Source organism: Berkeleyomyces rouxiae, assembly GCF_048999995.1.
Source record: "Berkeleyomyces rouxiae strain 22BRR77 chromosome Unknown BrBRR77_ptg000003l, whole genome shotgun sequence".
NCBI lineage: Eukaryota > Fungi > Ascomycota > Sordariomycetes > Microascales > Ceratocystidaceae > Berkeleyomyces > Berkeleyomyces rouxiae.
This window is the reverse complement of record NW_027396493.1, coordinates 1566166-1588642: the sequence shown is the minus strand read 5'-3', so window position 1 is coordinate 1588642 and position 22477 is coordinate 1566166. Positions and strand designations below refer to the sequence as shown.

At 53.0% G+C, this 22477-nt stretch overlaps 6 protein-coding genes across 6 annotated transcripts; 4 read left to right on the top strand and 2 right to left on the bottom strand.

Moving 5' to 3' along the window:
• Positions 1 to 630: 630 nt before the first annotated feature.
• On the bottom strand, positions 631 to 5537 carry BROUX77_003618 (uncharacterized protein; the record flags this gene model as incomplete). The annotated part of the gene is made up of 2 exons (XM_073748290.1): positions 631 to 1021; positions 1129 to 5537. The coding sequence occupies 2 exons, from the start codon at positions 5535 to 5537 to the stop codon at positions 631 to 633; spliced, it is 4800 nt and encodes a 1599-aa protein (XP_073606043.1).
• A 1549-nt stretch (positions 5538 to 7086) lies between these two features.
• Positions 7087 to 9173, top strand: BROUX77_003617 (uncharacterized protein; the record flags this gene model as incomplete). Its single annotated transcript, XM_073748288.1, has 4 exons — positions 7087 to 7499; positions 7595 to 7811; positions 7870 to 8942; positions 8999 to 9173. 4 exons carry the CDS (start codon positions 7087 to 7089, stop codon positions 9171 to 9173), a joined length of 1878 nt encoding a protein of 625 aa, XP_073606042.1.
• A 484-nt stretch (positions 9174 to 9657) lies between these two features.
• BROUX77_003616 (uncharacterized protein) lies at positions 9658 to 11209 on the bottom strand (the record flags this gene model as incomplete). The annotated part of the gene is made up of 4 exons (XM_073748287.1): positions 9658 to 10617; positions 10673 to 10766; positions 10828 to 10916; positions 10979 to 11209. 4 exons carry the CDS (start codon positions 11207 to 11209, stop codon positions 9658 to 9660), a joined length of 1374 nt encoding a protein of 457 aa, XP_073606041.1.
• An 846-nt stretch (positions 11210 to 12055) lies between these two features.
• On the top strand, positions 12056 to 15994 carry BROUX77_003615 (uncharacterized protein; the record flags this gene model as incomplete). The annotated part of the gene is made up of 3 exons (XM_073748286.1): positions 12056 to 12565; positions 12620 to 12768; positions 12826 to 15994. 3 exons carry the CDS (start codon positions 12056 to 12058, stop codon positions 15992 to 15994), a joined length of 3828 nt encoding a protein of 1275 aa, XP_073606040.1.
• A 559-nt stretch (positions 15995 to 16553) lies between these two features.
• Positions 16554 to 20040, top strand: BROUX77_003614 (uncharacterized protein; the record flags this gene model as incomplete). Its single annotated transcript, XM_073748285.1, has 2 exons — positions 16554 to 16781; positions 16870 to 20040. The coding sequence occupies 2 exons, from the start codon at positions 16554 to 16556 to the stop codon at positions 20038 to 20040; spliced, it is 3399 nt and encodes a 1132-aa protein (XP_073606039.1).
• Positions 20041 to 20404: 364 nt separating this feature from the next.
• BROUX77_003613 (uncharacterized protein) lies at positions 20405 to 21957 on the top strand (the record flags this gene model as incomplete). Its single annotated transcript, XM_073748284.1, has 2 exons — positions 20405 to 20625; positions 20697 to 21957. The coding sequence occupies 2 exons, from the start codon at positions 20405 to 20407 to the stop codon at positions 21955 to 21957; spliced, it is 1482 nt and encodes a 493-aa protein (XP_073606038.1).
• Between the last annotated feature and the right edge of the window lie 520 nt (positions 21958 to 22477).

The following is a 22477-nucleotide window of genomic DNA, read 5'->3' as shown; positions in this document are numbered from 1 at the left end:
ACAAGCGGCTCATGTGGATGAGGGAGCAATTATTGTTTTTTTTATCTTCTGTTTTTCTAGCTTGGTTGTGTGTTTTTTTTTCTCATCTCTTTTCTTCTCGGGAGGTTTGATTTATCGGACTGAGTTGAATGTTGTAGCGAACACGATTTTTGCAACACACTTGTTTTTATCATCTCTTAGCCTTGTGAGAATATATGTATGTGCATCCATGTGTAATGTTCCTCGTTGGGGAGGCCTTGATGGCAGCTTATAATATAACAAGCGTCGGACTTGATTTGACTTGCCGTTGAACTTGATGATGCAGGACTGAAGTCACGCAGGGGCAAATAAGAAGAAGAAAAAAAAGAGACAGGAGGGGGGAAATGATATACGAATAACTGAGTGATACCAAAGCCAATAAATCATCATTACAGCGTATAGTTTGAGAGAGAGAGGGAGAGCGAAGGGTAAAAGAACTGAGAATGTTCAAAGTCTAGTCCAACGCCGTGTAGTAGTGGTAGTTAAAACAAGAAAAAGAAGAAATAAGAATCAACGCCAGTCCCTCCCACAAAGAATCATCCAAAGAGAAAAAAAAAACACATTCCAAGTTTACATAACGACGTCATTTTGCTGCGAGCGGATAGAGAGCCCTCAAAGCACCTCACCTGCGCCTCGCCTCTGCGCGACACGGCGTCCACCCGAGGCCGTACCAGCAGCAGTAGCAGCAGAACCACCAGCTCCAAGCTGCTTATGCGCTGCCATGCGATCGCGCGCCTCGCGCACGCGGCGGTTCTTCTTCATCGTCTGGACGGCCTCGACGATGCGCGCGCGCGTGGCCTCCTGCACCTGCCACGCGGCAGCGCAGCGGCGCGCACGCACCGCGAAGCGGACGGCCAGGGCGACGGCGCGGAGCGACGGGCGGGCGTCGCGCGAGGTAGACGAGGGCGCCGGCTTGGCGGCGGCGGACGGGAGAGCGAGTGCGGCCTTGTCACCGAGGACGTTGCGGCGGATGTGTTCGAGTTCGCGCAGTTGGGCGGTGTTGCTGTTGGAGGAGGAGGTAGTTAGCAAGTCTGTCACATTGTGAAGACACAGGAGGAAACAAAGCCAAGGGCGTAGTGCAAATAGGGATCAAAGGGGAATACAACATACCAGGCATTCGCTACATCGAGCTGCAGCTGCAAGAAGCGCTTGGCAAACGCCGCGTCGGCGCGCATCGCCGCCTCGCGCTCCCAGCGCGCCTGCATCCACTCCATCTGCTTGACCATGCCGCGCAGTTCCTTGCGGTGCTTGTCCTCGGTAGCCTGCAGCGAGCGAGCGAGGTCGTCGACGGTAGCGCGTGAGCCGGAGTCGGCCGCGCGCGCCAGTTCGTGCTGTAGCTCGGCAAAGACGCGCTCGTGCTCGCCGGCTGACGCCTGCAGGTTCTTGAGGTCGCGGGCGAGCTTCTCGGCGCCGACGCGGAAGGCGGCGCGCTCGGAGCGTGTGCGCTCGAGTTTCTTGCGCAGCGAGGCTTCGGACGCCGTCAGGCCCTGGATTGTCTCGAATTGCATGCGCACGTCGTGCTCCAGAGCTTCGGACTCGGTGAGCGCCTTGGAGAGCTGTCGCTTGAGAGTCTTGGTCTCGTTGGTCGACTGACTACCGCGCAGGTTACGCTCGGCAACCTCATCGGTGCGGGCTGTGGCAGATGCAGCTTCCTTCTCGGCCTTCTCCAGGTGCAGATTGAGCTTGCGAGCTTCTCTATTGTGTTCAGCGCGCAGTTCGTCGGCTTCGCGGCGGGCGTCATCCAGAGCCTCCTCAAGAGCCGCGCGCTCGTCCTCGACGTCGGCCAGCTGGTTTCGCAACTCGCTTGCGGATTGCGCGGCCTTGCGCTCAGCCTCGCGTAGCTTGATCTTGGCCTCTTGCAGATTTTGCTGGGCAGTAGTGACCTGTTTGCGCAGAGATTCGATCTCAGTGCGCCAGGCGGCTGAGCCTGGAGACGAGTGTGCAGATGCAGGCGAACCCAAGAACTTGGTCATTTTGGCTTCATGTAGGTTGCGCTCAAGGTCGACGATCTGTTTGTGCAGGCTGCGAATAGTCTCCTTGTTAGTTGATTCGCGGGATAGATAATCGAGTTCTTTTTGGCGGGCTGCCAGCAGATCCTGGCGCATTGAGAGAACCGCGCTGTTGCCATCGTCAGCTTCAGTCAAGTCGGGGACAGACGCAGCCGCGAGTTTGGTTCGATAATCGTCCAGCTGTCTTTCCAGATCGCGGATTGTTCGGCGTGCCGTGGCGAGTTCTTGTATATCGTGGGCATCCGAAGATGAGGAGGCCTGCCGTAGCTTGTTGATTTCAAGTGCAAGCTTGTTCTCTACCTCGGCGGCCCGATCGATTTCATCTTGGAGCGCACGCTCAGCCTCAACTCTACGCCGTTCAAGCAAATCTTTCTCGTCGTTTAAGCGGCGGACTTCGCCCTCAAGTTTGGTGCGAGCAGCCCGCAGGTCAACACGCTCCTGGTCGATTCGGTACGTCTCCTCGCCTCTCTGATGACTAAAAGACTTGAGCTCGGCCTCCAACTCGTCGCGTTCGGCGCGGACCTCGGCAATGCTTCCACGGATAGTTTGCAGTTCTAAGCTGATAGTAGCAACTTGCTCTTGCAAAGCCATCTTTTCTTTGGAAACGCGGCTAAAGTTCAAGGAAGACTCAGAAAGCTGAGTACGGAGTCGCTCGAGTGTCACAGAAGTCTGACGGGCCACTTCGTCGTGCGATCCAGAAGCAGCAGCACGGTTTGCTGCTCTCAAAGTCTCAATTTGCTCCTTCAAATCATCCCTCTCGCGCAAAGAATTCTCGGCCTCTTCATCCATGACTGCTTGTAGAACATCAACTTCGTCAGCCAAAGCCAGGGCCTTTTCGCTTTCGGCTTTTGCCTGGTTCTGAGCTCGTCGCAAATCTTCACGGACATTGGAAATCTCTGTGCGAAGCTCGGAAAGAGACGACTGTTTAATCTCTAGTGCGTGCTGGAGCTCCTCGATACGTCGTGACAGAATGGCCTCGTCACGGTTATGGCGATCGACCTCGTCGTTTATGGCGTCTTGGAATCTCGTTTCCTTGGAGCTCAGGCTTTCTCCGGCCTGGCGGAGACTTTCAATTGTGCGCTGCAGGTCGGCGGCCCGTTGCTCAGCGCGCTCTCGCGCAGACTCTAGCATTCTCTTTTCGTTCTCCCACTTGTCTGAATCCATATCGTAAAGGTTATCGCGTTCATGAATCTGGGCTTGCAGTTTGAAGATCTCTTCGTTTAATCTGTCAATGTCGCCGGTGTATAGCTCGCGTGCATCTTTGTCGAGGTCAAGGGCCTTCTCCCGTTCGCGGGCCAGACTGGTTTCCAAGTCGGAGACAAGCTTGCGTAGCTTGATAGCTTCTTTCTGTAAGGATGCCGACTCGTGGACCGCGTTATCGTATTGACCTTGCAAGTGGATCTTTTGGTCACGGAGCCCCTCGACTTCGGCCTCTAGATCAGCATGTTTGGCCTTGAGCGTGTGAAAGTCGCGTTCAAATGAATCGCGTTCTCGCTTCACTTCGCGCGCCTTTGTGCGGAGTTCTTCGCCTTCGGCCAAAGCTGTAGCATATTGCTTTTCTAGCGCAGAAAAGTCTTTGCCGGCTTGGTCAAGTTCCATCTGCAAACGGACAGACTTTTCATCAATTTGGCGGGTGAGAGATTTGCTCATAGTCGACTTGTTTGCCATTTCCTCCTGGAGCTCTTCAAGATCGGCCTCGGCGCGCTCGCGTTCAATCATGGCCTCCTCCATCTTGATCCGGATATCGTCAGACTCGGATTCTATGTCTCTGATCTTGCGCTCCAGGTCCTCGATGGTGTCGCGTGCAAATTCAAGGTCATCGTTAATCTTTGTGGCATTTTGTGTTTGTTCTTCAAGCTCTACCAACCGGCGTTGATCGGCTTTGGCTCGCGTTTCAAGCTCAATGATTTGACGCTGTTCGTTCCTGGACCGCGCCTCGGCGGCCATGAGTCGTTGCTCGAGTTCGGCAGCCTCCGAGTCTCTGCCTTCAAGACTGCGCAGTTTCGTTTGTAGCTGTTCAGTCTCCAGTTCGTGCTCTTTAGATCGTCGCAGCTTATCACGGAGACTCTCTATCTCTGACTTTCGGTCTAGCTCAACGCTCTCTAGATGGCGTACCTTCTCCTGAAGTTCTTCGAGTTCTTCATTGTTGGCCCGGGACCTTCGCAAACTCTCCTTCAAGGACTCAATCTCGGCTTCTCTGTCTGATAGTCGTTTTACTTTGAGTTCAAGTTCTGATACGTGGCCATCCTTCTCCTCTAATGAGCGCTGTTGATCTCGCACAGTTTTCTGGAGTTGATCGATCTCGCTCTCTTTCTGGTCAAGCGACTGTTCCTTGTCTCGCAAATTCCGTTGCAGCTCTTCTAGCTCGTTCTCTTTCTCATCGATGGCGCGCTCCCTATCTTGAAGATTCCGTTGTAGGTCGCCGATTTCGTCTTCTTTCTCTTGGACTGCGCTGAGTACTTTGTCTTCAACATCGCCACCAATCTTGTCGCGTAATTCGTCCATTTCATCTTGGTGTTCGGATATGAGTCGCTCTTTTTCACGTAATTCGGCTTCGAGATCGGTTATTTCGTCGCGAAGTTTGTCGGCTTCTGCGCTTCCGCTCTCTGCTTGATCAAGCTGTGTTTGTAGGCGCTCAATTTCAGCCTCTTTTTCTTCGAGACCTAGGCGGAGGCGTTCAGCTTCAGCTTTGAGGGAATCATCGGCGTATTTGCGCTTTGAGCGCTCTTGAAGTTCAATCATCTGTTGGCGATATATTTCGAGGTCCTTTTCAGCGACAGTGAGATGCTTCCTGTAGCGCTGGAGGTCGCGCTGCATTGTGACCTTGTCGACCTTGAGCTCGGTATTCTCTTTGAGCGCTGCCTCACTGAAGCCGGGGCCTGCCTTGCGCAGCGCTTCTTCGAGGAAGTGAATCTTGAGTTTGAGGCCAAAGTTTTCCTTTTCGATCTTGTCAATGACGTTTTCTTGCTCGCGCAAAGACATCTGATTGCCATCGTCCAAGGGCCCTTTGCCGGAGAAATTTCGTCGTGGGGGGAGATTGAGAGGTGTAGAGGCAACACTGCTGGCATCGGCTGGTAATGGTGTTCCTATCGACATGACAGAACGCCCGAGAAGCGAGTTTTCAAGGGCGGGAATTGGCGTGAGATCTTCCTCTATCCGGTCCAGCAGTCCTGTCGGTGTGCCTGGCATATCGTTGCCGTTTTCCTTGCCACGGCGCCGGAAGCCGCCGTTTCTGGTTGCCGACTTGAGAAGAGGCGTGAACTCAGGGCCGTTGTCTGGGATATTGCGCCGATCGGCTAGCGGCCCTCGCCTCGGAGTTCGGATTGTGGCTCCGCTGCGACCGCCGCGCAGCTGTGCAAATAGATTTTGTTGCGCATCGTCCTTGACTGGTGATACGAATGAGGCTTCTTGGGAGATATCGAGGTCGGGCTGATGTTGAGAAAGATAAGTCGCGTCGCCGAGATTTGTGCGCGGAGTATCAAGACCGCTTCCGTAGCCGGGATAGACCATGGCTAAGTGTGGGGAAGAGGGTAGGTGATGCCTGGAGTTAATGTATATGAAGTTGTGAGATTAAACAATGGATAAGATGGTAGTAGCGGCCGGTGAAGCGTTACGCGCTGGAGGCTTATGGCGGAAAGATACGTCGGGGATCGGCTGCTGTAATCGAGGCTGAGCGGGTAGCCTTATAGTAAAAGAAAAAAAAGACACTTTGCTAGTCACAATGACGAATTTTCAGATACCCGGCCGGCGTTGCTTGAGGGGAAGCCTTATACGGTCTTTGTTGCAATTGCTCAAGCGCACTTTGCAAGGGCGCGTTTGTTGTTTACTGCGTGTCCATTTTAGGACTAGCGCACTTTTGCTGTCACACCTTCTCAGCCAATCACTTTTTTTAGAATGGCGCGAAAAGTCGGTTCTTAGGGTCTTTTAACCCTCAAAGTTAACATCGATCTGCAGCCTGGTCTGCGCAGTTAAATAGCGTGCAGGAACCCTTAATGGTAACCCTACGCCCTACTGTTAGCAAGCGTCTGCAAAACGCGTGCTCACCACTAACAAAAGCGGGGTGTGCAACCGTTCCTACAATATGCAGTACCCCGGAAGGTTGTTGAACATTTTGACGACATGGGGCCGGATCGCGGGATGTCTTTGCTTTTGTTTGTTCCGCTGTCGTGACGCCCTGGTGCAATGCTCAAATCATTCTTGGATATTGCCGGATCGCGCTTCGTTCCTCGCTTCTCTTTTTCTTTACATCTTCCTCTCTTCGCCCATTGCGCCTCGCCCGCCCGAGAATTTCTTTTTTAACGCCGTCTCTCGTCTGTGATACCGGTTCATACACTCTACTATATACTTGGACCCAGGCCTATAAAACCTCGCTGTGGTTCTCTTGCGGCTCCATATTTTCTCCGGACGACATCCCTTTGGCATTGTCTCGCTGTTCAAACTTTGAGCAACCAGCTTGCATTCTCTCCCTCGCAGCTTTTGCCTGGTGTCAAGCCTGCGAAGCTCTGAAGCAAGGGGAACCCTACACCAACGGCCCTTGTGAGCCGAATTGTCAACCACCAGGTTTTTTCCATTTTTATTTTGTTTTTTCTTCGGCTGTTCCTGACTGCATGTCGCCCTGTTTTTGCCACTGTCTGCAGGTCTTCGCTCTAAACGACTGTCGGGCTATTTCTGGAGGCTCGCTTTGTTGGCTTGCGGCTCTTATTCAAGGCGGCCACATCCGCCGGCTTTTTCCTCATTGGCTTTAAGAATTCTTTCTAGCCTCACTTCTCGTACATGTGACTACTTGTACGATCTTACACGCTCATCCGCGGCAGCCACTCCAGCCTCTTCCTACCTCTCCTGTTTACCGTTGCGCGCATTCTCCTAGAACACCGACCCAGACTATGCTCCATAAACCCCGGTCTCTCTCTACGCGCACAAGACTTGATGTACCGCCCCTTGATTCTCTCATGCAATAAAACACTGCCCTCGTCAACCTCACCCACGTTCATATAGACGAGGTCTCCCGACCTCTGCTCCTTTGGCGCCTTGCGCATTTTCCTCTGCCATGACACAAAGGATGGCTCAATTCTCAGATCTGCCCAACGAGCTCATACAGCTCATCATCAACTTCATACCTCCGGAAGATAACCTGCGCAATGTGCAGCGTGTTAACCGTCTCCTCCATTTTCTCGGTAGTGATCCGAAGATATGGCGTCACCACTGCTCGTTGATGCGCTATTGGAGTCCCCATCATGAATTCGAGTCCAAGCTCAAGCAGGGACTTTCCATGGTGAATTGGAAGAAGCTATATCTTTTGCGGAGACGGCGCAATGCCGAAGCAGAACATTTGCTATCAAGCGCCATAGAAAGCCGCCGTGGTCGCATGCTGAGACTAGAGCAAGTCTCAGTGCTTGGTCTGGACGTCAAGCAATATCTCCTCGACCAAACTTCTCTAAACTTGATAGATCGCAGTGATGCTCTTGCTAGGAGGTATGTTACAACACAATTGCTGATACAGGCCATAGTTGCTCTGTATTGCCACCTTACGGGAGCTTCCCACTCACTAACACTACACACCCTTGCAGGTTTCATGCAGACGTTTCATTAGCCAGTATGCATAGAGCCATGGGTATTGCCCGCGCTCTCCGGCTCGGCCCTCATGGAATTAAAGGAACCCGAGTTGCTCTCACTGTCAAGTTACCGGACTATGATCAGCAAGAGTGGAATAGAAATGACCTGGAAGAGGTTATGTCAGCTCTTGATATGTTTGCATTAACAAAACAAGAACGGGATATGTCCTGGGTAAGAAAAATGAAACATGAGACACGTACTCTGAAGACTTCTGACACGAACAATATAGTCATCAACACAACTTGACCGGTATGCAGCAGAGTTCCGGGCACAAAACCCCGATTTCAGCAAACTCAACCACCGGCGAAAGGCGCTCCGCCTTAATAGATGGCTGCGTCATCGTGGTTACACGGGCAATAAGCCGACGGGGAAAAATTTCTACTATTTGCGGTGTGCCTATCTTGGCCAAGTATTAGCCCATGATGACCACTTGTCGAACCCGCTGATGCAGTGTGTCATTTACTGTTGTGTAGCAACTCGGCTCGGGATCCGCGCTGACTGTTGTATGTTTCCTGGGAAGCTGCATGTCATTGTACGGGCACCTGACGGCGAATATCTTGACGGCCCGTTTATGCGCAAGACAAGAGATGTCGGAGATGAAGGTCGGTTTCTAGTTGACATGTTCCTAAGTCCATGTGATAGCGACTTTGAGATCAATCTCTCCGACCTTGAAAATGACCTGATGGCGTGGGGGTTCCATGCCTCCGAAGATGGCTGGCTTCAGCCTATGCATCCGGCCAGTGTGGCCCTGCGGAACTCGCGCAATATTGCCTCTAGCTGCGAAAGAATACATCGCATGGACAACAACTCGGCTGCCGAGGCATCCCGTTTGATGGATAGCCAAGGGTACAACAATGTCCTTGTTGCTGCTTACGCCAGTCTCTGGATCCGGACTGTTCTGACCCCAACCTGGGACGTCTCTTGGAAACAAGGCGTCCTTGAGCTCGTGGAGACAGTGAGATCATCTTGGCCAGAGGACTACTGGCTAATCCAAAGATTCTGCCCACCGTTTGATGCATCCGGCGTGTCGCATACCCGTGCAGGAACACACAGCTTGATGACCACCCTCACGCCATACAGGCCCTCAGAGATAGAACAGCAGCGCGACCAAATGAGACTCCAACCCTGCTACCGGGATTCCCAAGGCGGACCAGCGAGGTATCATGTTGGTCAAATCTTCGAGCACACTAAATACGGCAACGTTGGCGTTATAACTGGCTGGGTGGAGGACCGCTCACCACGGGGCTATGTTTCATCCGGCACGGAATCCGAGGAAATCAAAACTGTATTTTATTACTGTCTGTAAGTTACGCCCCTCCTTTCTCACACTACAAAAGTTGAAAACTAACCGTCTTCAGTGTCGGCAACAATGCGCTTCCTGCTCTTGTTTCCGAAGGCAACATCCGAATCATCAATAATCTTGCCAAAGTCCCGATGGAGCTCGTCCACCGCTGCGGGAAGTATTTTGCCAACATTGACTTTTCCAAGGGAGAATTCGTATCCAATATCAAGGATGCCTATCCCGACAACTAAAGGCTACTACCGCTAAACGCTCCCCTTGCCGATGTTCTGTGGAGATCTCGGGACCTTCTATTCTACCCCCTTTTGTTTTATTATATCATCCTTTTTTTCCTGTCTCATGTTTGAGAATAACAGGAAACCGGCGGATGGGCTGTGTCCCATCAGTGTACGTTTTATATTTTGGTTGCGTATCAGTGCTAATTAGATTTAGCAAGAAGGAACAAGCCAGATCAGCAAAAGAGAGAGAGATGCATAACTATTATGTTGAATACCAACTGCTTGAATCTTGCAGCATTTGTATTCCTTCGTAGAAGTGCTACGTCGTCTTCTAGGCAGTCTGGCTGATCCGTGAACAATCCCAACTCAGTCTTAGATGTAACAAGTAGAACCTAATTGTAGTCTGCTCCTATCACAGAGCATGTTAATGTATATTATATAGAGAGCCTCCAGGCCAACATTGTATTCTCATTGTCGCATGACCGTATTTTTACTGCTGTCAACTACCTGAAGCAAGCGCGTTCAGTGATTTGAGCTCATCCAACTCCGCAAGAACCTTTGTCCATTCATGAATAGCCGGCAAGAACGATTCATTCCTTTGCTCGCTGCCCATTGTCTCGTCTTGAAATTGGATGTGCTGACCTTGCCATTGATCAAGTGCAGCTTGGAGCTTGTCTATCCATATAGAACGGAGATTTAGGAGTTCACCTGGTCTTTTGCCACTCTCTAGTACTGCAAGAGCATCATTATTTGGTTTCATCGCTTCAATATCCTTTTGTGTGAGCCTATATGGTTTTAGTGCCTCGTCCTTTGTGCCACTAAACAGTGGCGTAAGAGGTGTGGCTGATTGGGCGTCCCAAGAAGGTGTCTGTTTTATGAGATGAGTCTCTATGGCTCTTATTGTAGCGAGGGACGTAGCAATATCGGTGGCATACGACCATAGGGGATCCTCAATGACAGACAGAAGACTAAAGCCCCCTGAGGAGCTCATCTGCATTCTGGCTTCGATTATGGGCGTAATTATACTTAACCAGCTTGTCCCGTCGCCCGCCAGGTCATCATCGACCTTCCCTAGTAGCACAGGCTTCGCGCGTAAGCCGTCGAGTTCCCAGACCTCGTGCGAGCTTTTGACAAACGCGACGTAATGAAACGATGTTTCTTCCCTTTGCCGCCTGCGTTTGCTGGTTGTGTCGCCATTGGAAACGATACGCTTCCCCGTGCCGTCGGTGGTGGTTTGGTTATCGAGAGCAAGGTCGGCGTTAAGCATGTCCATGCGGCTGGCGAATTGGTTGTGAGTCGAGCGCAACGATGGATTTTCACTGATACTTTTGCCCCGCGCTACAGTGTCCATAGGCTGCGTTAGATTCTTAAACTCCAGGAGAGTTTCGCCAAGATTGACAGACTTTGCGTTCATAATGAGGTTGAGCAAAGCTACTGTAGCACACGAATTTTCCATGGTCTAGATGTCGAGTTAGCAAGCGAGTGCTCTCCAATAACACGGCGCAAGACGTTACCTGATTGGCAAACCAAACGTTGCTACACTCTGTATTCATGTCCTCGTCACTTTCCGTGTATTCCGATAGGAAAATGAGGCCAAACACGGCATTTCTAGTAGCAGACATGTTAGCGCTGGTTGGGGATGTGTAAAAGGCCAAGATCGAGAGCTAACCCTAGAGTTGCAAGGTCGTCCAGGCTGAAGACTTCCTGTGTCCGCGCATTCTTGACGCCAAGATCTTGCAAAATGGCGTTGAAAAAGGCCTGTTATTGGTTAGTTGAGAGTACTCAGTAGGGTGATGAGATATTAAGTATAGGATACTCACAGGCTCTGATTCAACCTCGATCCAGCCCTTCCACTGCTCCAAATCCTTCTTCGTAAGAGACGTGAGAGAAGCCGCGAGAAGATCGTCGTTGGCATGATTCAAAGCGGGTTTCTCCTTTGGAGCCCGTCCGCGCCGAGCGCGTTTCGGAGAAGGGCGCATTAGTGATTCTTGGGCGCCGTTCAAGGTCAGAGTCTGGAGAGTATCTTGGGTGGTGACAGCGGGATTTCTCATTGTGATGGCGGCACCATAAACATCGACGCATGTAGAAAGGAGTGAATTACAACGGGAAATAAAGGCGAGAACCGGAGGAAATGAAGGGAGCTGTGGTAGAGGGTGGCCGGCCAATTAGACCGCGTGTAAGAGATGAAGCCTCGGCTCGATTCAAATCCAGTTGTGGTGAAGAGCTCAATGTTGACGTTGGGCTGTGAAACACTAAACAGAGCAGCTCCTCAGGGTTAGCGTAAGGGTTCACAAACAAAGAGCTTCTCAGCTGGCGATTGCTCCAAAACGCATCACAACCTTGGCCTTTGTCTTCCACTTCTAAACTTGCATTGTTACAGTGCCATGGCAACTAATAGCACCTGAAAGTATGCCCTGAGCAGCCAGCGCTAGGGGGGCCTGGAAGCTAAAAACTAGAGCCACACTAACAGCCAATTACATTGGGCCCTGGGCCGTCTAGCCCCACTTATTTTGGCAGGTCGCGTTCTAGGGACGTGACGAAAAAATAAGCACCAAGCACCAAAAGAAAGCAAGCAACAAGCAACGAACAACTGCAGCAGCATTACAGCAAGGCTCTGCGGTTTTCTGGCTTCATTTTGCCATCTCACGACGACCTCCGCTCATTTCTGGCTGGGCTGCTGTGATTTACCACAGGTCTATTTCTTTCTGTGCCTTTTCGTGCCTGCCGTGGTTGTGAGGCCGAGCCGACCAGCTAGCTACCTTTGACTCTTCCATCGCCAGTTTTCACGTGTGAAAGGCTGCCTCAGCCAAAGCTGTGATACCTTGCTCGCCGGCCATCTCTGATTCGGCCTCTGAATCTCGCCAATCCATCACATGTCGACATAGGCCGTTGCTGCCATGAACTCGACGCCCAGAATATCGACGGGGGCCTTTCCCAAAACACCAGGCGACTCTGTTCGTCCCCGGCGCACGTTTCAGCAAAAACCGCCGGCCTTCCCACGATCCCCCTCACACTCACCCGAAAAGAAGCCATCAATCAGCTCGTTGGGCGGCCCGATAAAAGCGCCTCGCAACAACGCTCTCCCCATAGCGCCACAAGTCAACGCCCGCCCGTCGGCGAACTCTCCCGTCATCCCGCTAGATCTGCTCGATGGGCCACAGCAACGCATAGTGGCATTTGCTGTCTGGAGCCTCCTGATGCTATGGCGGTTCTACCACTGGTTCCAGCTCATGGAAGAGGATGAATCGTCTGCCTTGCTGTTTTTGTGGTGGGTGTTGGTTGATTGGGGGTTTATATTTGGCCTGTCTACGATGCGTATACCTTGGCTGGAGCTTGCTGGCTCTAGCCGGCTGGTGATATTCGCCTTGCACGCTGTTCTGAACTACATGCTCATGTTCAATGTTTCGGTGAGTTTGGCCAGCACACGTTTCTTTGGAGTACAGCCTGCTAACAACCTATAGCTTCCCTTTCAGTTTGGCATTGCAGCGCTTTGGAAGGCCTTCTTCGATAGTGAGATTGCAATCTCGGAGCACAATGTTCGGGTGTCGCACATCATTCACAACTCTTCGCTGATTATGGGCAAGCAGATCATCAATATTTTGCCTGAAGGGTAAGTCCCAGCCGTTTTGTCCTGAAACCCGGCTCGCATCGACTAACATGTTGCTAGTACTGCTGTCTTGAACCGCGACCAGATACCCTACTGTATTGGCCCGAACAGCAAGGTCGTTCAGATCCCAATCCAATTCAACGGAACCACTCCAGTCGAAATCGAACTTACCCGTGTCGATATCCTCACCAACATCGCCGAAACCATCAAGCTTTCCAAGAAGGAAGTCTCGCAGATTGTTCGCCAGATCCGCCAGCAAGAAGCTGAGGCCGAGGATGAGATGATCGAGGCCTTTTTTCCTATCAAGAAGACTGGTGTTTACCGGCTGTCCAAGGTCCTGGACGAGTACAAGCTTGAAGTCCAGCGCCACTCGCGCGAAACATATATCGTCCAGTGCCCCAAGGTTAGCATCCGTATGCCTCCAAGTACAGACCGGTGCATCCGTGATCTCTCCGATCTCTTCTTCGATGTTGAGGGCACTCCGCCCCTGAAGATCAAGTACGACCGCACCATTAATGGCAAGGATCGTAGCTTTCACTTCCAAAGCCTTCAGCCTGAGGACTTCGTCTCTCCCATGTTTGGAGGTGCTGCCACGTCTCCTAATGGCGATGAGGACTACTCTTGGGCTCGCTCTTCCAAAATCCCTGTTGGAGTTAATGAGTCTATGACCAACTCTGGAGAATGGGAGTACTTTGTCCACGAGGTTCACGATGCCTTTGGAAATGCTGTCAACTACACCACTCCTGAAGATGACCTCGACCATGAACCTTTTAAGAGCTCCCTGGCCAAGAAGTTTGCTGTCAAGGAGCGCCCCCGTGCCCACTTGAATGGCTGTGATCTCCGCAACCCATTGTTGGCCGCCAAGGGCAAGCCCATGGGTTTCCCTGTCTCCGTTAGCATGCCGGGTGGTGTCGGTGCGACATCTGACTACCAGCTGGAGTGGGACTTTTCGCCTCTTTCTTCTCTATCCAACAGCGGTGATCATGGCAACAAGGTCTCGACTTTTAAGTACAAGGCCAAGAGCTCAAAGGATATCCCATCAGTTACCGAGTCTGGTCTCTACACCTTGCGCAAGGTAGTCAGCGGTGGCTGTGAGGGCGAGATTGAGGAGCCTTCATCCTGCATGCTCATCAACCCGTTGGAACCTACACTGAAGATGAAGTCTGAGCCTATTTCTGACAAGTGCGCTGGAAACTCGGTTGGCCTCCGTGTTGATCTGGACCTCATGGGAACGCCACCATTTGTTGTGAGATATGACGTCCGTAGTAGCTCGGGCTCTCGCTACGAGAAGGTTACTATCAACGGCCTACGCTACCAGCTGGATCTTCGGCCCACTGATGCCGGCCACCACACCTACACCTTCAAGTCTGTTAGTGACTCCGTCTACAAGGATCTTCCTTTGAGTGGAGCCGAGTACTACCTGGAGCAGGATGTTAAGCCTGCTGCCTCTGCTTACATCTCGAGCGGCGACCGTAGCGCTTGCCTTGACGATAAAGCTGAAATCGATGTCCAGTTCCAGGGTGAGCCTCCGTTCAATCTCGAGTATGAGATTGTTCACGAAGGTCGCCGGAAGGCGTCCAAGATCAGCGGCATCGAGACCTCCTCCTTCACCATCACAACTGACCACTTGGTCAAGGGTGGTGAATACATTATCGCCCTTAACAGCGTCAGCGACAAGCGCGGTTGCCCTACTTTCTTGAAGGACCAGATCAAGGTTTCTGTCCGCCGCCAGAAGCCTCGTGTTGGATTCGGATTCATTGAGAGCCGTCGCAGAGTTCTGGCTGTTGAGAATAGCAAGATGGCGTTGCCTGTGCGCCTTCAGGGTGAAGGCCCGTGGACTGTTTCCTACCGCAACTCTATCGATGGTGTTGTCGTGAACAAGGTGCTGAGCAATGCCAATGACCGTATCCTGGTCAACTCTAAAGGTATATACGAGCTGGTTGATGTCGTTGATAAGCAATGCCACGGCAGTATTGATACCGATGCTTTCCAATTTGAGGTCAACTGGTTCGACAAGCCTCAGTTGTCGCTGCAGCTTTCTGAGACTATTGGCGAAGCTAACGGAGTTTGGCGGAAGAATGATGTGTGTGAAGGTGATGTTGATGGCATTGAGCTCCTGTTCAAGGGCCATGGTCCATACCACGTCAACTATGATCTCAAGCATCGTGGCCTCAATGGAGGAAATGCCGTTAGCCGTCACCAGCTTGATGTTCCCCAGGAACGCTCATCTATTGCCCTCGACACCACCAGACCTGGAGAAAACACATACATTTTCAACTCATTGGAGGACAGCTACTACAGTAGTGACCGCAACTTCAAGGGTCTCGAGGTTCGCCAGCGCATTAACGCCAAGCCTTCAGCGACTTTCAACAAGCCTGGATCCTCCTTCAAGTACTGCAAGGCAGAGCAGGCCAACGAAAACACAATCCCCATGACACTCAAGGGCGTCGCACCATTCTACGTGGAGCTTGAGATCAAGCATCATAGTGGTGGCCCGTCTGAACCTTATACCATTACTGCCATTGATAGCAACAACTATGGTGTCAAGATTCCCCGGGAGATTTTGCAGTTGGGCAGCCAGCAGGTCCGAATCCGTACTGTCCGTGACGCGCGTGGTTGCCAGCGCAGATATGACGTTGACGGCCCGTCGGTCCAGGTGCATCTCTACGAAGCTCCGGCTATCTGGCCTCTCGAGACACGTGAAGATTACTGTGTTGGTGAACGTATTTCGTACACTCTTTCCGGTACTCCTCCGTTCGAGATCACCTACAATTTCAATGGCAAGCGTGTGGCTAAGTCGCCTACAACCACCTTCCGTCGTGTGGCTGAGAGCCCCGGAATCTTCACCATCACCGGCATTTCCGACAAGGCGAGCGAGTGTCAGGCTGCTGTGAATATCACCAAGAACATCCACCCGCTGCCCAGTGTGCGCATCAGCAGGGGACGCCAGTCCCAGGTGGACATCCACGAGGGAACGGAGGTCGAGATTCTTTTCGAGTTTGGCGGCTCTCCTCCTTTTGAGTTCACCTACACCCGCAGCACCAACTCACGCAAGGGCCAGAAGAGCGTTGTCCTCGAGACGCGCCACGAGGTATCATACGAGAACACAAAGGTCGTCCGCGCTTCCCAGGAAGGTACGTACGAGGTTGTGGCCATCAAGGACCGCTACTGCTCGTACTCGACGCACCAAATGAACGCCAGGGATAACAAGAAGATCAAGACGTTGTAAGACCAGTGATGGTTTCTTGGAATAGGTGGACTTTGTATAGAGGCTGGCGCGGGTGGAGAGGGGAGAGTCGTTCTGGTGAATTGGGATGCGTTTTTGTCCCTTGTTGCATTTTGTTTTGTATCTCTTTTTTTTTCATCAGCAAAACTAATTTGTTTTGGCACGGGCGTTTTTGGGCACAGGAAATGGAATATCTTCAAATCATAGCAAAATGAATAGCTAACTGTATTGAGTCGTTTGTTGCTGTTTTTATAACTAGCGATTCCATGGAGTAGTTACAGAGTTACTGTTCGTTACAGGATCCGCTTAACGTAGTACAAGGGCTTTAGACAGAAAATATTCTGACAGTCCTAGCTTATCGATAAGTGGCATGGTTTTTATCGATAAAAAAAGTTGGACAAAAATTCTAGCTCAACTCGCCCACCTCTGGACGCCGTCAAGCGGGCATAGCCGACCTTGTTCTCATCCTGCTGAATTCTGCTACCAGCTTTTTTCCTTTTGCTTTTGGTGTTTGTGGACACTTCAGAGCCCAAGGCAACAGAGATCACAGAAAAGCTACGCCATGGAATCCAACCCGAAGCGATTAAAAACCTCCCATTCGGGCGGCGGCTTCAATGCCGACCTGAAGATGGCTGCTAGGCTGACCACCGCTAGCACGTTTGTGCTGGAAACGGAAGAGCTGCTGAAAAACGCCAAGTTCGACTATGCAAAGGCCTTCCCCGGCGCTGATGCGCTTCTGTTCAAGGCCAAAGACGCGATTGAGAGCCTCGACAGCAGTGAGGCCGAAAAGGTGCGCGCGCAAGCGAAATTCACACAAGCCCCCCCCCATCCTCCGCGCTGGAACTACCGACTAACACTGAAACCCTCGCCCGATGTAGATTGGCCCCGCGACAAAGCGCTTCGAAAAGGAGCACAAGATGGTCATCCCGTTTCCCGAACCCAGACCGGCCGAAGACTCGCCGTATCTCATCTCGTTTGCGAAACCGTCCAAGATCAACGTGGTTGGCAGCTACGTCATGCGCTCCATGGTGCGTGGACAGGTCTTGCCGTCTATTGATATGGTGGTTGAGATGCCCAAGGACATGTTCCAGGACAAGGACTACATGAACATGCGTTACTTCTACCGCCGCGCCTTCTTTGTTGCGCACCTCGCGCAGGCTGTGCAGCGTGCACTGAGTGATGACGTGGTTGTGGAGTTTGAGTATCTGCATCAGAACGAGCTTCTGCCTGCCCTGGTCATGCGCGTGATCAAGAAGAGCGGCGAGTCTGACGATGAGAATGACGAGATATCCGACAATGAAGATGGGGCTGAGCAGAGCAGCACGCGCTTCGAAGACTATGTTATCCGCATACTACCGTGCGCGCCCGCCGGTCTGTTTTCCAAGAACAAGCTGGTCCCGTCCCACTGCAGCAACAAGCAAGGCGTCCCCGAGGAGAAGAAGGAGCTCGGCCTGCCGGCCACCCCGTTCTACAACAACACACTCAAGGCCGAGGAGACGTTTATCGCGTATCTGCGCGTATTGACCTTGTCTAAGAAGGAGTGCGCTGCGTTTTCCGACGCCTGCCTGCTCGGCCGCATCTGGCTCAAGCAGCGCGGCTTCGGCAGCAGCGTCAACGACGGCGGCTTCGGCTCGTTTGAGTGGTCGCTGATGCTGGCGCTATTGCTCAAGGTGGGCGGCAATGGCAAGAAGGCCAAAAAGGGCGGCTTGTCGGCGTCGCTGAGCAGCACCGAGCTGTTCAAGGCTGCTATGCAGTTTCTGTCTGCTGCCGACTTTGCCAAGACGGCGTTTGTGTTTGGCGGCGCCGGCAAGGCGGGCCTGGTTGACGAGGCGTCTGAGGACGGCCCGGTGCTGTATGACCCCGAGCGCCAGCTCAACATTGCGTTCAAGATGAGCACGTGGTCGGCGGGTCTGCTGCGGCTGCATGCCAAGACGACATACGAGGTGCTTGGTAACCCTGCGCTGCCGCAGTTTGAGTCGACTTTTATTGTCAAGGCCAACGTCCCCGCGCAGCTTTACGACGCAGTCTTCAACCTTACGGTCTCGCCGTCAGCACCGTTTATGAACAGGATGAAGACTGCTAGCGACAGACGGGGTGTTGCTTGGGGCAGCAGCACCGAGGTCTATAAACTCCTGGAGAAGGCATATGGAAATCGTACGCAGCTCGTGCATATCAACTGGCTGCCTCGCAAGTCGTGGGCTGTTTCAGGCCGGCCATCCAAGGTTAGCGCTCAGACTCTGAGTGTTGGGCTGATATTTGATGCAGCTCACGTTTCTAGAATCATGGACCTTGGTCCATCCGCCGAAGAGCAGGATGAGGCGCTCGAGTTCCGTACATTCTGGGGCGCTCGCTCCGAACTCCGGCGCTTCAAGGACGGTAGTATTCTTGAGTGTGTGGCGTGGGAAAAGCGAATCCCTTCAGAACTTGTGGTTGAGATTGCCACAGTTATTCTCAACAGACACTTGAAACTGGATGCCGAGGCTATCGAGCTGCAGGAGACAGGCATGGAGCAGATTCTTGGCCTCTCTCCTGTGGACAAGAGCTCTTTCGACATGGCCAAGCGTGCTTTTGCGCTTTTTGAGCAGGATATCCGTGCCCTGGAGGGCATGCCTCTCCACGTGCGTAGAATCAGCCCCATTGCACCAGCCCTTCGCTATGCCTCCCTGAACATCCCTGAGCTCCGCGGCTTCTTCACCGGGCCCATCAAGCCAATGGAAGCCCTCCTGTACTTTGAGGCATCCAGCAAATGGCCTGAAAATCTAGTAGCTATCCAAGAGGCCAAGATTGAGTTTCTGCTGGATATCCACAAGCGTCTCACTGCTGCCAAGGAGGGCGTGTCGGCATACCTGGGTCGCGAGAATACCGGGGAAGGCATGGCTAACCTAGCCTACCTGGATATCGTCTACTCTACGGGTGCTGCCTTCCGCCTGCGCATCTTTTCAGAGATGGAGGAGACACTGCTTGAGCGCCAGGTCAAGAACAAAACCCTCGAGACGCCTATCCGCATTGCCGCCGAGGTGTCTCTTTCCGAGTCCAAATTCCTTTACGAAACTCTGCCCCTCCACACGCAAACCATTGCCACGGCCTGCACACGTCTGCCCGCGCTTTCAGGGTCCATCCGCATGGTCAAGCACTGGTTTGCCTGCCAAAAGCTCACTGGCTACTTTTCCGAAGAACTGCTCGAGCTATTCACTCTACACGCCTTCCTGGAGCCGGCGCCGTGGAACATGCCGGCCTCAGCATCAACGGGCTTCCTGCGCACCATGTCATTCCTGGCGCGTTGGGACTGGCGCGACGAGCCACTCGTGGTCGACACCGAAAGCGAAGGGGGCGCCATGAGTATGGCCGAGCGCACGGCACTGCGCGAAAGCCTCGCGGCCTGGCGCTCGCGCGACCCTGGCATGAAGAGCCTGGTGCTCTTTGTCGCGACGCCCCACGACGCCTCGGGCCACGCGTACACGCGCGACGGCCCGTCCAAGACGGCGGCTGCACGCATGACGCGCCTGGCCAAGGCGGCATGCAAGATGGCGCGCACCAGGGACGGCAGCCTGGACTTCCTTGCGCCCGCACAGGTGGCGGCCATGTTTGAGCCGCCGCTGCAGGACTACGACGTGCTGCTGCATCTGTCGGCGCGCGCAACCAACACCATCCTCAAGACCATTGGCGGACCGAGTGCCGTGGGCCCCAGCGCGCTGCCGGCGGCGGCGGCGGTGCAGTTCAAGAACCTCGGGCTGTCGGCGCCGGGATCTTCGATTCCACTGCCTTTGGCGCGCCACCCTGCCGATGTGCTCGTCGACGAGCTGCGGGGCGTGTACGGCGACTCGATGGCCTTTTTCTTTGGCGGCGAGAATGACGCTGTGATTGGCGCAATCTGGACCACCAAGGCCAAGGATGTTACGCAGACCTTCAGAGTTGGGCTGCCCTACAACTTTGTGGTTCCGAGTGGCGAGGAGGAGCACACGGTTGAGCTCAACAAGAAGGCCATCCTGCTGGAGATTGCACGTATCGGCGGCGAGATGATTCGCAAAATCGATGTTGTTGAGGCATAGAGTGCGCCAGGATAAAAGAGGAGGTTTGTTTTCGTTTTGGCATACAAAATAGCGGTTCACTTGTATATATGGTTGGTTAATAGCAAGATCATTCTTTGAAGTTTCGTGGCTGTGGCAGGGTTACCATCCCTAGATCGCAGAAGATGGTGATGTATGTCTGTATATATAGCATCCCGCGATCCACTTATGCAGGATGTCGCGGTTATTTTCTCTTCCTTGTTTACAGGCGACATCTTCGACGGTCTGGAGTTCACGGGAGGGTATTTCTCTTGTTCTAGCTACACCTTTCCCCATTGAACATCGGATAACCCTAACAAGGTTAGACACGTACACGCCTTCATCTTCAGCTCGTAATTCTGTTGTCATGCCTAAACCCCAGCGCAGCTCAACTCATCGATGGATACACGAATGGACACACCAAGGATCTCTTTTGCTCCAGAGCAGCCGCCGCAAGGGCGCCCAGTCTCTCGTGGCGATGTCGACGGAGGTTCTGGTAAAGAACATGGCCTCTCTGCCGAATCTCCCCGGCAGTCCACGTCTGCCGGCCAGCACCGTGGAAGAAATCCAATGCGAGCTCACCAAAAAGTGAGTTCGTGATTCCGGATTGCGTACCGCACTCCAAGTCGTCCAGCTTTGCTAACCAAGGAGCACACCAGAAACAAAGTGACTTTTCACATCTTCAGGCTCTTGTCGCGCTATTTCAAGGACTTCCCTAGCGAAAACATACCGCTGAGAGCCTGGCTGTTCAGCGCGCACCAATGCGCTCCCGACGGGCCCTTCAACGTGATTCCGATACATTTGAGCTCACATAGTCTGGAGTTTCTCGCACACATTGTCCTGACTGGCGGAGCCATGATCACAGAGGGAGAGTTTATGCAGCTGGCGTCCATGCCCAACCTCGCGGTCCTCGAATTCATTGTCCCATGGGGCTGCCGAGCAGGAGTATCTCGAAACCCGGAGGAGGAGTCTGAAAGAGTGCTACCGCGAGTGACCGACCGCATGTTCTGGGGCATTTCCAAACAGCGCAGCCCGTTTCCAGCTCTTCGAGTGCTGCGGCTTTGGGGTGAACACGAAGTGACACTAAAAGCGCTGGTGGCCATGGCCCAGTTCCCCTCGCTTGTGCTGGTTGACATGAATCTCAGCAACTCAGCCCCGGTCCACGGAAAGCGTGAAGCCATTGAAGCAGGATGGACAGGTGGCGTGCGCCTGCCGTACACCAGTATGTTGGAAGATGTCGCTTTGGCGGGCAACAGTCCAGACGCGCATGTTGGCTATACGGAACACGAATCATTTTCCAAGGAGTATCCGAATCTTCCTTGGTCGCTGTCCACTAGTTGGCGGAGGGCCTGGAAAGCGTCTACGCAAATTGATGACGGGGACCAGGTGAAGCCTCTGCCGGTTGCTTTGGCTGATGTTCTGCTGGCCGGTCCCGATCACAACGCGTGCCTCGACCAAGCGGTATTCAACGACCGGTGCTGGACGGACCTCTTTTCTCACTGGGGAATTCTCACGTATGCGGCGCTGGGTCAGGCCAACAGCAAAGATCGAGATCTCGAAAAGCTGGACCCTCGCTTCAAGGCCGGCAAAGATAGCGTGTACATGGAATCAAGCAACACCAAGCTGGCGCTGCCGCCCAAGCCCTTTGCTTCAGTGTGTATCGGACACACGATCGTGAAGTACGGCCCCAGGGCTAGCTCTGATGCTGTGGGCACTCACGACTTGTATCCACCAAACAGCATGACACGCTTTATCTACACGCGAGACTATGATGCGATTGGTGCTGCACAAAAGCAGGAAAACAAAGACGTGCCACCGCTAGCATCGCGGCCGAAGCATCCTGTCGGTTCCTCTGGACCCGCGATGCGCCCCAAGAAAAAGCAGCGGATGGACGACATGTGGAAGTCGTTTGGGCTGTAGGATTTCACAATACACAATTGCCCGCTACAAAACATGTATTTACAAGTGGTAGAATGTACCGCAGTTTATATTTCTCTAGGCGTCAGAGCCAGCAGCTCCCCAGCGAGGGGAACGCCAACTAGACTAGAGGGTAAGACTATGGCATGACTTCTTCTTACCCCCAATTTCCCCCCCGAGACTACATTGAGATGAAGCGTCAGGGTGAATATGAGGGTGTGGTTTTATGATGAAGAAGAAAAGAAAAGAAGAAGAGAGAAAAGTTTGAAGACCAGCGCGGCGCCGCAGCGACGTTTTATCGTCGATATTTTTTTAGTGGGTCGTCGACTGTGGATACACTGGGAGATTGCTGGCCCCAGGGAAGTGCCGAAGAATTGCCGACAGCACACACCCGCCGGGGTTCTGCCAGGGCTCTGCCGAAATAATCCTAATCCATGCTACCCGCCCTCGCTTTCAGTGCTGCAGCCAATAGGATGAGCGCCAAACGCTCTGACTGGCTCTACGGCCATTTTGCCCTAGATGC